Source organism: Oncorhynchus masou, chromosome 30 (genome assembly GCF_036934945.1).
Source record: "Oncorhynchus masou masou isolate Uvic2021 chromosome 30, UVic_Omas_1.1, whole genome shotgun sequence".
NCBI classification, from domain to species: Eukaryota; Metazoa; Chordata; class Actinopteri; order Salmoniformes; family Salmonidae; genus Oncorhynchus; species Oncorhynchus masou.
Window position 1 is genome coordinate 47,053,606 of NC_088241.1, and position 13,496 is coordinate 47,067,101.

At 40.3% G+C, this 13,496-nt stretch overlaps 2 protein-coding genes across 2 annotated transcripts; both read right to left on the bottom strand.

The window, feature by feature from the left end:
• Window positions 1-1,251: 1,251 nt before the first annotated feature.
• eif1b (eukaryotic translation initiation factor 1B) lies at window positions 1,252-5,378 on the bottom strand. Its single transcript, XM_064949161.1, has 4 exons — window positions 5,168-5,378; window positions 4,451-4,614; window positions 3,859-3,960; window positions 1,252-3,099 (listed from the first exon to the last, which is right to left on the bottom strand). Exons 1-4 carry the CDS (start codon window positions 5,196-5,198, stop codon window positions 3,055-3,057), a joined length of 342 nt encoding a protein of 113 aa, XP_064805233.1. The 5' UTR covers window positions 5,199-5,378; the 3' UTR covers window positions 1,252-3,054.
• A 230-nt stretch (window positions 5,379-5,608) lies between these two features.
• LOC135523167 (putative ferric-chelate reductase 1) lies at window positions 5,609-13,496 on the bottom strand. The gene is made up of 15 exons (XM_064949891.1): window positions 13,247-13,496; window positions 12,934-13,067; window positions 11,521-11,618; window positions 11,175-11,313; window positions 10,791-10,985; window positions 10,469-10,570; window positions 10,105-10,249; window positions 8,623-8,730; window positions 8,388-8,500; window positions 6,931-7,017; window positions 6,636-6,727; window positions 6,483-6,541; window positions 6,226-6,357; window positions 5,958-5,983; window positions 5,609-5,835 (listed from the first exon to the last, which is right to left on the bottom strand). Exons 1-15 carry the CDS (start codon window positions 13,428-13,430, stop codon window positions 5,746-5,748), a joined length of 1,704 nt encoding a protein of 567 aa, XP_064805963.1. The 5' UTR covers window positions 13,431-13,496; the 3' UTR covers window positions 5,609-5,745.

Below are 13,496 nucleotides of genomic sequence, written 5' to 3' on the forward strand. Positions count from 1 at the left end.
AAAGGAGTGGCCAAATGTCCTTTAGAATTGTCTGTATTTAAAGTAAGCCTCCGCTTCAAATTTGCACAAAACAACATCTCATATAGGTGCACTAGAGTGAAGTCTAGCCAGCATCACAGTTAGCGGTTGTTGTCCACGTGCAGCCTGAATCTCTTCCTCTTATGGTCTGGCTGGCAGGCAGCAGTCATTCCCTACCACAGCCCCCCCCACCCCCACACACGCCTCCTCTAGCCTGTTTAAGAGGATTATGGGCATGTTTTGACCCTGTAGGACGGTCAGGAGACTGGCTGTGGATGAGACCAGAAGTAACCCGATTAAAGGCTAGAGCTCCAGAATGGAGGCCAATGCACACTATTTTTATTTATTTTTTTACCTTTATTTTACTAGGCAAGTCAGTTAAGAACAAATTCTTATTTTCAATGACAGCCTAGGAACAGTGGGTTAACTGCCTGTTCAGGGGCAGAACGACAGATTTGTACCTTGTCAGCTCGGGGGCTTGAACTTACAACCTATCGGTAGTCCAACACTCTAACCACTAGGCTACCCTGCCGCACTATGACAGAACCAGAGGTGAACCAAAATGAAACATCTATATTTTAAGTGAGAAGTTACACTGGTCCGAAGCCGAAAAATAAAGGAAATTCACGAGAAACAGAAGGGACAATTTCACCCAGGCACTATCAAGGTTTTCCAACACAGAGCTTTGACCTAGGACTCGTGTTGGGTTACTACTGTGCTGACAAACAAACATGGCAAATTCAAACAATGTATTGTGCAATTACATTTGTCATTAGAAGATATTATCATTGGGTCATATACAGTATGCTCATAACAAGTCACACGGTCAATTGTAGATATGAGAGGAAATTGAAACATAGATTGTAACCTGATTGTATTATGGTATTAAGGTTAATATAGAGAATATGCTATTAAAAACTGTTCAGGGTCATTGATATGATAAATTAAATGAATAAAAGGTAAATACAGACCATTTTGTCATGCAAGGAAGGAAGGATTTGTTACATATATAGGGCATGGTTTTCCATATCAAATGCAAGGAAGGAAGGATTTGTTACATATATAGGGCATGGTTTTCCATATCAAATATTCATAAAACAAACTGCACTTACTGCATTTTTACCAAAAAAAAAACATTTAGCAACAAATCTCTGAGATCCATGATGACTATAATAAAACCCATTATATTGCTTTGTAGTTTGTAGTAACAAAATGACACATTCTAACAGGGAATAGGTTGCCAAAATGTTACATTTATAGTTTGACAAGAAAAAGAGGGCATAATTGATAGACCGTTCAATCGGTAATTACACTTGACCATACTTTCTCCATAAATTGCAAGCAGCATAGCCTGGCTATAGCTCACCGGAGTCTTTGGCATCAAGCTAACTAACTTCATAATGTGATTTCACTGACGGAATTGAAATTAGGCACTAGAGATTAAGATGAGAAAGGTGATAAAATGCCCTGGGATTTTATCCTGAACGTCAGTCATCAAAAATCCACCCCCACCCCCCCAAAAAAGGTAGCCTGGTAACCCAAAATAAACTGCTCACATTCTGTTGTGAAGTAAAACAAAAGGCAAACATAACATTTCAGTTTGGTTCCAAGCTATGACCAATTCCAATAGTACCAAAGTATGCTAGTGATTTGTCTTCAACAACTACCAAGTAACAAGTGATGGGTCGTTCGGAAACGATCAGCTTTTTGGTGAATATCGGGAACCGAATCACATTAGTGAATAAGCCATTCATTTGGCATACTGTTGCTACTGCTTTTCGAGTTCCAGACAATTATATAAACATCATCTGAAGATTGTAATTCCTCACTGCAGGAGCAACAGTGAGGAGACATTTTCAGGTCCACACACATTGTGCAACTTTGTAGATTAGCCATTTTTTCAGTTTGAGGTAGTTAAGTGCTACTGAACAAAGACCCATTTGGAAGCCAATTGAAATGCTCTTTTAGATGAACAGAGCCAAATAAGCAGGCTCACTGAAAAGACTTGAAACGCCAATCACAACCACTAACTTCCCATCACCAAATCCATACAACTTGGTCCCTATTCAGATGATCACCTGTGCATAGTTCTCCATCTTGGGAGTGATCGTTTAGATAAGTATTTTCTTTGAGGCAAAAAAACACAATGATCTCCCTAATATCATAAATAGTTTAAACTGATTAAATTTTTTGGCCAAATATGAACGCAATGCACTTGTTAGGTTTGTCCATGGAAGAGACATCAGGGAGGCATCGATCGAGTCACTCACTTTTCCTTTGCTTGTTCGTACACCGAACACAGAATCTGATTACCCTGTGGCTCTAGCTACGTGTGGGATTTGTAGAAATTAATAGTGCAGCTAGGGCCCTTCTGTTCTGCTGCAGACTCCCCAATATAGGCTGGTTAACGCTGCAGCGTTTAATCTGGTTTAACCAGGGTATCCAGAAAAAGCAGACAACACATCAAGCTCTGACTAATAACATGACCAAGAGTATCCATCCATTACTCTACAGCTGTGCAGAAGGTCTGATAAAATTGAAACCAGCGGTTTTAATCTAGGATATTACATAGATGACAGGAAGTGGCTCAGTGGAATTTTGTACCTCTGATAAGACCGCTTCCTGACAGCACCATTTTACATGCAGATGTTTCACTGGGCAGTGATGTTAAGAAAAACATGGGCCAGGTTACAGTCCAACACTGGACTCCTGTCAGACCCAATACCCATCTGTTACCGGCCACAATGGGCAAACATTGCATGCTTGGGTGTGCTGAAGGTAATGTTGCATACATACAGGACATTGGGAGTTAATTTACATTTTCAACAATTGTACATGTTTCTATAATCAGATCAGAGAGGGAGGATAAGGTGTGAATAAGAGGCGAGATTGTGTTATGAACTTTAAAAAATGTGACATTGTGTTTTTATTGCCTCAGAGTTTTACATCAGACATGCGGCTGAACTTTATTGGTCAATACATAACGGAAAAGTCTAAAAGCTGATGAGGTCCTGGTCTTGAAGCAACAGCATTACTTTAAAATCCGTGGACCTTCAACTGCTCCTCCCTGACAATGCCGATCTGTGGGGAGTAGAAACAAATTAGGCTACACAATAACAGTAAGACCACAGGTCACACTAACAATACGAACAGCCAGTAGGTTACAGTCGATGTGACTACAGAGCCAAGAGTATGTGGGGAAAAAAGCCCATGTTATGGGACCAATATTAGCATTTTTCAAACATGGTAAAAACATCTATACATGACCAAGCTTCACAAATCAATTTTTTAATACTTCCAGATGATTTGGACAATGATACACGAAAAATTGTAATATCGGTCCCATGACTTGAGTGGGATTTGTGTCACAAATGCTAAAACTTTAGCAGGTGGAAACAGTGCCAGGGAAAATAAACCAAATCTTGGATTGCTGTCATACCTTGTCCGTAGACTGCTTACAGGGTAAGAAAACCAAATTAATGATTTTATCATTTGGGTGAATTACCACTTTAAGGATTCCAGCATTAAGTTTCTGCAACACTGAGAACCCAGTTTTTTTTTTAAGAGGCTACCAGATTCTTTCTAGGTGAAGTTCTACCTTAGAATCAAAACATTGTCACAACTTTGATAATGCTCCACTACAGTTTGGTTTTTCTATTGGTTTTCTGTTAAGTATTCATTTTAGACTATGCTTAAATTACGTGTGCGACCAAGTTGTGTGAAATGCAGCAAAGTATCTAACATCTGATTACTTGAAGGCATTTACTTATCCAGAGAGACTTACAATCAGTGCATTCAACAAGTGTAGGTAAAACAACCACACATCTGAAAGAAGCTTACCTCCATGAGGAACTGGCAGATGTTTTTTCTCTGGTCTCCCTGCAGCTGGATGACCTCACCGTACTCAGGGTGTTCAATCACAGTACCATTGCAGGCAAATTTCTGTCAGGCACAGAGACAACCCCAGTAAATCACATGATTAGCTTTGTGTAAATTAGCTGACATTGGCATGAAAAGTTGAAATAGTAAACAAACACTGTCTTGGGTATATGTTTTGTAAAACATTCCAATTAGAGACATGAAAACATGACCAGTTAAATAATAGAAGACAAGGAGAGGTTGAGAGAGGCATGTGGCCAAGTAACCTGAACCTTAGTAATAGCCATAGGCCAAAGCGGTTCAGCATCATGCACTTTTGAGTGTTGCTTATCATTACAAATGGATGTAAACAAAAAGTCCTCAAGCTAATCCCTGCCTACACATACCTCAATACTCCAGTATCTCTGCACATTTCGTACTGACAGTGTATATAGCTTCCTCGTTTGTTTTCTTAGACTTTAATGTTGAATATTTCACTAGGCTAGGGCTTGCAAGTTAAGATTGTTGTACATAAAAAAATACAACTTGAAATACGTCTAGACCGCATCATCACCTTCTTGAAGGCCTTCACAAGCTTCTTCTTGTCGTAATCGGCCGCGATCCCTTGAACTGTGGTTAGGGTCTTGCGTCCGTTTCGTTGCTGTATCCTTATGTGGATTTTATCTTCTGTCCCTGCCGGGAGTAAGTCGTCACCCTTGGTTGCATCAGCAAAGGGATCTGAAAGGCGAAGGGGGGGGGAAATTCTACCCGTTTATTTAGCTACTCATGCAAGGCCAAATTCGGTGACGGGTGTCAAATATTCTGCACTGTTAATAGCTTTTAAAAATATATTTTACCTAGAAATACCACTTGCTCTCGTCCTGGCTGGCTACTGTAATCTATTAAGATGGTTAGCTAACTTGGATTCAACGTTCACTAGGTGACTGGTCGTCTTGCCCCGTTTATACACCCAACATGATAGAAGCTTAAACACGGATAACATCCCTAACCAACGTTAACGCGTAAATTAATGACAGACCGTAGTTTACAGTTCAGCAGTTGCCATGGGAAGTTGGCCAGCCAACGTTAGCGCCAGCTTTTAACTATACAACTAGCTTACAATAATTTAGCCGGGCCATCGTATTTCATTAAGCTGTTTATTTTCAAAACAGCCGTGGCTAAATTGTATCTTCAAGTCAAGAATGGTCTAAATGTACATTTGCTAACGTTACTTGCTACTGTCAATTAACGTCAGCCTTTCTAGCTGGCTAGAATTTGCGCTTTAACTTACCAAAAGATTGGAGGTTCTGAATAGAGGACATGCGATATTAGGACGATAACTTTGTGGAGATGAAATATCTCGGCGATGTAATGCCGTGCCTATTTATACGAGTATTATTTAACAAAGTAGCTCAAATAAAAAGGACAAAAGCAACCTCAGCGCACGCCTCGTATCCTTGACAAAATGGCTTCGAACAAAAAAGTATTCGAATCCGTTTGCTTTTGTTCGACTTCATCGTTGGTGCTAGCAAGACATCCACCACAATGAATCTTTGGACTCAATACTGCCATCCACCTTGTTGGAGGGACGTTGCCTAACCAATAACTTTGGTGAAGAAAAATAGGAAATGCATTGTTTACACATTTTGAACAATTACTTTATTATAAGTCACTGACAGTATTAATAATGATACATGTAATTTAAACATTATGATTGAAGTCATTTTAAAATACAGTTTTATCATCCAGTGTAAACAAGGTATCACAACAATTTTCGGCATGATTCTCAGAGCATAACGTTATAAAATTCTCAAATATACAGTCAAAGTGAGCTATATTATAGAAATCTGTCCATTGCTCAGCAGCTCTTCATGACATGGCAATTCCAACAAGTAGTGCTACCAAAAAGGCCATATTTCCTAGGAAAAACAGGACCAGTAGTAACAAAGCCTTGCATGCCTGTGGGGAGAAATGAAAAGTAAAATCACACCTTAACAGAATAGTTAAGAATGTATCACTTTACAAATCACTAATACAGTAAGTATATTGAAAATGTGATTCAATGGTGGGATTCAGCTTACAGATTCAGAAGCACCCTCTTCGTTATCTAGAAGAAAAAAAAGTTAATTTGTGAATATTTTAAAGAAAAGTGAAACCTGTACACTACTGTTGCTGGTATTAGTTTGTTTATTCAAGCTTTGCCTCGCCTATCGTCCTTCATCAGAACTTTAGACAAAGGCCAAGAGTAATATTTTTTTTTGGGGGGGGGGGGATATTGAGCAACCTAATATTGTGGATAACATTAACCGGAATTTAACAAAATGAAAATGTATATTTGTTTTCGCTCACCACTGCAGCGCATGTGAACATCTAGCAGGATGTAAAGTGTTGCCTCCCATCCAACAAAACCACCCATCACCTTCAGAAGCCACTTATCCTCAGAGCTGTCAATCAACGATAACCCAGTGAATATGGCCGCCACTGGAAGAAAATGTGAACAATTACTAACATGTCCATAGAGCAACAAACGTCTGACAAATACTGACTGAGAAAATAAACACTTTGTACTGCGCAAATAAAAATATATTATGGTCACAATTCCTTACCAGCTAAAACTTTTATCGCCACTGCATTTACAGCATGCGACCAATTAAAGAGGAATCGCCTGTGAAAAACACATTGATAAAATATGGCACAGTTTATAGACAATTACAAATACGCAAACTCCCATACAGGAGGTATGATTATAGATCCCTTACCAGCGATGGTGAGGTCCACATCGGAACATGGCAACGATCGGCTGGAAGAAGGCCAGAATCATCATGACGCAGCCCAACACAGGATGGGCTCCCTATGAACACACTGGCCTCATAAAGTGTCTCGTAACCATTTCAATTATCTGAGCCTTCCATAATGAAGTAGGTTTGTTTGAGTAAGTAAACTGTAGGCTAGCCAGCATTAGTCAACTTCATTCAGAAGAAATTGGCTATTAAGACTGACGTTTGTTTTAATAAGAACTGTATAGGCGCAATAAAAAAGGTTTGATTTACATACCCCACTCCAGCCTCTAACATGTGAGAAGGACAAAATGAAGGCAATGATGGTGGCAGCAACAGTTAGTGTCATAAGAAACACGTGTACCTGATGAACATAAAAGCCAAGAGGACATAATGTGGCATCATTATTTAGTACTAAGAACTTTACACCTAATACAATCTAGACCAGGAGTTCTTAAACTTTATCAACTCCAATGAGAAATGTACCATCCTCCCGTGATGCAAATAGTCTTCCAACAAGCCAAATTAAGGCAATGCACGACAGGGTGAAATTACATTTTGCATTGGTCCTTTAATATTAGAAAACAAAATCAAACTTGATGCAAACTCTTTTGTTTTATCATACTGTCAATGTTATGAATTTGAACCACATTCAAATTGACATATATAATTTCAAAGCTCACTACATTAAATCACAATCTAAAAGCCCATTACATAGAGAACGTTACAAACTAATATTTACGTAGTGACGGTGATCGTTTAAAATAATATATATCTATGTGCGATTGATTGGCTAAACTCGGCAGAGTTGTCTTTAACTGCCATTTTCCCGAAAGTTGGACTGTTCAACTAATTTCTCACCTTCATTCAAAGTGTGGTTATATTAGATAATCTCTGTACACGTTGAGAATATATCGATGTGGAAACATTTTTATTCTAGATAAGATTTTAATTTTAAAAAATGCACTTCACGTACACGTCTTTAGTATTTTGCATTGAAAGATTAAGTTACACCAAGTATACCAAACATTAGGAACACCTTTCTAATATGGAGTTGTGCTTTTTGTCTCAGAACGGCCCCAGTTCATCGAGGAATGGACTCTTAGTGTCGAAAGTGTTCCACAGGGATGCTGGCCCATGTTGACTACAATGCTTCCCATAGTTGTCTGGATGGTGGCTCATTCTTGATACACACGGGAAACTGTTGAGCGTGAAAAACCCAGCAGTGTAGCAATTCTTGACAAACCGATGAACCTGCCATCTACTACCATACCCTGTTCAAAGACACTTGCCTTACCCATTCACCTCCTGAATGGCACACAAGCCATGTCTTAATTGCCTCCTTTATCATATCCTTCCCCCCCAACAGGGTGTGGTGCCTCGCCTTTATAATCAAACACTTTGTTTTTGATGTATTCTCATAACTACGACACACCTCACATGCCTAGGGCCCACATCCTGACCCATAGACAAAGAAACCGTTATCTCGACGTGCCAATGTCATAGATGTCAATGTGCTGGCTTAATATAGCTTCAGATGTCTGCGACTGGGAGTTCCAGGATCTCGGCATCGCAAACACACGTGACAGCCCGCTTGACACACTTAGCCAATCACGCTATAGTAAAAGGTACCAATTCGATCGCAGTGGGGTGGAGACATTTCAATCTAAGGCGGGAGATTACAATCGAACGCCGTTATACTGTACCCATTATGTTAGTGTAACAGAAACTCACCAGAAACCAAACATCGTGCCAACATTCCTTCCCATTGGCCGCACCTTTGAGATACCTGGCTGTGATCATTCCTAGACTACCTGTGGTCATCCATGCTATCAACATCAGGGCACCTGAAGCGCAACAGGATAACCAGTCATCAATACACTAGTATCTGTAGTTATAATCAGTATATTACAATAATGTTTGAGGTTATGCATGCAAAGTCTGCTCACTAGGACAACAGTAAAATTACCATGTGCTTTGATAATAGGAGGCTGGATCGCATTGGTGATGCCCTGAGGTCTTGAAATATCCATCTTAGTGTCACTGAGGAAGGTGCTTGTATGATGCCCAATTTCCCCTGTAAAAGTCAACCAAAAAGAGAAATAGGATAACCTTAGTTCAGCATTCATGTGTGTCGTATGTTGGCCTGATGTCATCGGTACCACGCCCAAAATATTATAATTAAGCAATAAGGCCTTAGGGGGTTGTGGTACATGTGCCTTCAGGAAAGTATTCAGACACCTTGACTCAGGTGACTCCAGCCTTACTCTAAAATGTATTAATTTGTCCCCCTCCCCCCCAATGTGACACTTGGCATTCAGTCCAAAGAGTTCCATCACACCAGAGAATCTTGTTTCTCATGGCCTGAGTCTTTTAGGTGCGTTTTGGCAAACTCCAAGTGGTCTGTTATCTGCCTTTTACTGAAGAGTGGCTTCCGTCTGGCCACGCTACCATAAAGGCCTGATCGGTGGAGTGCTGCAGAGATGTTTGTCCTTCTGGAAGGTTCTCCCATCTCTACAGAGGAACTCTAGAGCTCTGTCAGAGTGACCATAGGGATCTTGGTCACCTCCCTGATCAAGGCCCTTCTCCCCCGATTGCTCAGTTTGGCCGGGCGGCCAGCTCTAGGAAGAATCTTGGTGGTTCCAAACTTCTTCCATTTCAGAATGATGGCAACCACTGTGTTCTTGGGGACTTTCAGTGCTGCAGACATTTTTTAGTACCCTTCCCCAGATCTGTGTCTCGACACAATCCTGTCTAGGAGCTCGACGGACAATTCCTTTGAACTCATGGTTTGGGTTTTGCACCAACATGCACTGTCAACTGTGGGACCTTATATAGACAGGTGTGTTGCTTTCCAAATCATGTCCAATCAACTGAATTTACCACAGGTGGCCTCCAATCAAATTGCAAAAACATAAAGGATGAGCAATAGAAACAGGATGCACCTGAGCTCAATTTCAAGTCTCATAGCAAAGGGTCTGAATACTTATGTTTTTTACTTAATACATTTGCTAACATTTCTAAAAACCTGTTTTCGATCTGTTATGGGTTAGTGTGTAGATTGATAAGGAAAAATAATTAAATACATTTTAGAATTAGGCTGTAACGTTACAAAATGTGATGGAAGGGGTCTGAATACTTTCCGAATGTACAGTACCAGGGCTAAAGGCTGGTCTTCTGCACGACAAGGCTTGGATAGCCCTTAGCCTTGGTATATTGGACATATTCGCAAAGCACCTTATTGCTCTTATAAACTGGTTACCAATGTAATTAGAAGTGAAAATAGTCATACCCGTGGTATACAGCCTGATATACCACGACCTTCAGCCAATCAGCACTCATTGTTCGAACCAACGAGTTCATATTCCTTATTAGATAACAAATCAGTTATAGTAATCTGAAAATCAAATGGAAGAGGGATACAACCATGTCGTCTTCCCTCATACTCTACCATTACTGGTTGGTCCGTGAGCAAACATGAGGTAGTAGGGGGAACTGGACCGTACCGATCGCGGAATTGAGATGGGGTTCCTAGTCGTGAAGGAACAGCTAATGATGTCATCCTTCATTGAGGATTTAACATCAGAAACATTTCCCTACAAAATGACAAACAAGAAACATTTGCATCAATACCGATTGTTTTAGGATTAATTAAGCATCAGGGTTGTGGTCAATTCCATTTAGATTCAGTCAAGTGAAGAAGTAAACAGAAATTTCAGTCCCAATCATTGGAATGGACCCCAACCCTATTAAGCTTTATGTAAACACGTACGCCATTCATGTCATAATAAGCGAGCGTGAGAGAAGTGCAATACCAGAGGAACTATGTCCGGCCGCCTTCTTCCTGTTGAATAGGCATGTTGCAATTGGATGATCCCGTTACTGTCCCGGCCACAAATAAAGATATCATCATTTCCCTTATGGGAAGACGAGAGGAACACAGTCACATCTTGAATTTGCTCATTCAAATGGAGACATTCAGTCCAGTTACTTTTATATAAATGAAAAAGGGATAGCCTGGTTACAGATCTGCTAGCCCAGTCTTGCCAACTCCTAATGGGCATTGTCATGTCACACATGTTTGACCATTAGGAGTACCAGGCTAGATGAGGGCAGGTTGAAGGCAGTGAGCGTTACCATCATCTGGTCATCTGAGAAGCCAATGGCGATGTAGCCATCTGAAGGTCCGGTCATTTCCAAATGGACGGCTGTATCCCTGGTAGAGGTCATAGCAGATAGGAAGTAACAGTCTGGGCTGACCCCGGGGTCACAGTTCAGAGGTTGCCTGAAACAGACCTTACTGCTGCCACATCCAGCACTCGAGATGGACAACTGTTGCAAACAAAATCAATCTTACTGTAAAGCACTTGGGACAACTGATGTAAGTTCTTAGAAATATACAAGTTTGAAAATCTAATATGGCAATATTGTCACAGAGTCAGTTACTTGTGATACATTAAGACAGATGTTTCAAATACTATTATCCATCACCATACGTACTGAGGATTGCGATGGAAATACTGCTGTAGATGAGGCGGTGGTGGTCGTGGTGATGGGTATGGATGTGCTGTTAGCTGGTGTTGCAGCAGTGCCACTGAACGTGACTGGATAACTTGTCACGCCAACCCAGAAGGTGGAGAAATCTATTACAAAGGATGCACTGGCAGAACAAATAGTTAAACAATGTAATAGCATCAAGGGCTGTTTTCCCAGACTCAGTATTGTACTAAAAATCATGTTCCATGGTGGTTCTCCATTGAAAGTGCTTTTTAGTCTAGGACTAGGCTTAATCTGTGTCCAGGCAACCAGATGTGAGGGTATAAGTACTGAACATTCTGGTTCAGGGGCTACAGGATGGATCAATCACCTGAATTGGATAGAGTTAAAGCCATATGATGTGGGGGCCCTCCATGTTCCCTGGATGGATAATTTAGGTGATGCTGATGTGTGAGAAACTGCAGACTTCTGGGAACAGGAACAAAATGATCCATTAACATTTAGTTCAGCTTTATTCCGACCCAGCAGGGTGATTCCACACCAGGAAGGCCTAAAAATGTCTGGTGTCGCAGATTTTCTATGTGAGAATTACCAGAAGACTTTCTAGAAAGGATGTTTTATATTATTTTTACATTTGTCTCAAACCATGATGAAAGTGGCCATTTTAGACCTATACATGCCTCCTGTAAGACCATGAATCGTACATTACATAGACATGGTGTCATTTTTTTTACATTAATACATTAACATGAATTTATTTAACATTAAATATATATACCAAAAGATGCATGTCTAAAGAAAACAGAGAGCACACTTTCCATGGGACAACCACAGCAGAGGTCGGGACAGTAACGGGATCATCCAATTGCGTGGATGAATAAGAGCTCAGTTTTAGGCTTACTGGAATTCAGAAAGCCTAAAGTTATTTTTTTAATTAAAAAATTGTTTAAAGGTCCCTGCTACTACTAGGTCTCAGAGTTTAACCTGGTCTCCACACACACACCTCAGACTTGTGGTGCAACCTCTAAATTATGAGCACCACCAACAGTTAATGGAAGCACTGGTTAAAAGGGAACTCCCTCTGCTAGTGATTTGCTGAATGTGCGATCTTAAAGAAGGGCTGTGGTTAACAACCTATAATGTCAATCTATAAAAAAACTGGCATCATCTTCAAAAAAGCCCACTGGAAATTTGAACAATTTAAAGAGAAGGTAAAAAAAAAAATCTAATTATTTATATTAAAATGGTACTTGAGATTCATAGATTATTTTATTCGATGTGAAAAAAGATTTGAATCTTGACAATCCATATTTAGATCACTATTAGGAGTATAATGACACCAAGATAGCTGCATCATGTATGGTTCACCGATGTAAGGGTCTTACAGGAAGCATAATGATTTCCCCCCCAAAAGATTTTAATAAATACATCCTCCCAAATGAAGTTCCTATGTGAAAATTTCCAGGCCAATCAGATGCAAAAAATATAAATAAATATTTTTAAATAAAAAATTGCCTTCCTGGGGTCAAATGGCCCAAAACACATTTCATGAGCAAACTACATAATGTAGGCTAGTGGGTTTGGGGTAGCAGGAAGAGGATATTTGATCACTTTGTAAATAGAGGGTTTCTTACATCTCAAATACATTTAGGGCTATAAGATGTTTTTCTAAAAACTACCCTTTCAATGTTATGTAATACTGTAGCTCTCATAACAGCAAAATAGGCTATAGGCCACGTGGGAAGACAATTCAATTACACAATCTCTATGGGAAAAGACTCACAGGTTGTCCGTTGCAGGTGAGGAGCTGGGCCTCTCCACCCGTTACAGTGAAGACTCCCAGAGGACTGCTTCCATTAACTGCTCTGGCTTGTAACATAAACCCAATGAATGGAGTGGAATCTGCCAGGAGCCAGACTGTTAACACAGCGTGTAGTTGATTAAAACAGTTGCATCACCATAGAAAATGGAAACAGAGATTCAGTCCATATCTACTTTTAAAAGTAACCCCGCAACAGCCAAACCATAACATTAATAAAAACTATAGTGGGGAGTATTCAAGATCACTGCATGAAAAATATGACATGACTTCTCACCTGTGATTTCATCGCCCTCCTTGAAGCTGGACCGGTCAGCGGTGACAGAGAATGGTGCAGGGCTCTGCTGTGCGGTTACGAAGTGTTGCGGTGCCATATCGTCACACGCCTCAGTCACCTCTCCGGAGCTGTAGCACCGCACGACCCGCAGAACACACGCAATGATCAATATGTATCGATCCATCTAGATTAAATGAAACCGAAAAATAATTAAAAACAGGCTACTGATGGAGAGCGTGGCGTACCAGAG

Excerpts from the sequence above, each read along its gene's own strand:
- eif1b (XM_064949161.1), bottom strand. The coding sequence starts at position 5,198 with ATGTCCTCTATTCAGAACCTCCAATCTTTTG. Across the intron at positions 4,615-5,167 it reads TCAGAACCTCCAATCTTTTG|ATCCCTTTGCTGATGCAACC; the intron begins GTAAGTTAAAGC and ends TTCGCCTTTCAG. Across the intron at positions 3,961-4,450 it reads TTGTGAAGGCCTTCAAGAAG|AAATTTGCCTGCAATGGTAC; the intron begins GTGATGATGCGG and ends TGTGCCTGACAG.
- LOC135523167 (XM_064949891.1), bottom strand. The coding sequence starts at position 13,430 with ATGGATCGATACATATTGATCATTGCGTGTGTTCTGCGGGTCGTGCGG. Across the intron at positions 6,358-6,482 it reads GGCGATAAAAGTTTTAGCTG|TGGCGGCCATATTCACTGGG; the intron begins GTAAGGAATTGT and ends ATTTTCTTCCAG. Across the intron at positions 5,836-5,957 it reads AAGAGGGTGCTTCTGAATCT|GCATGCAAGGCTTTGTTACT; the intron begins GTAAGCTGAATC and ends TTCTCCCCACAG.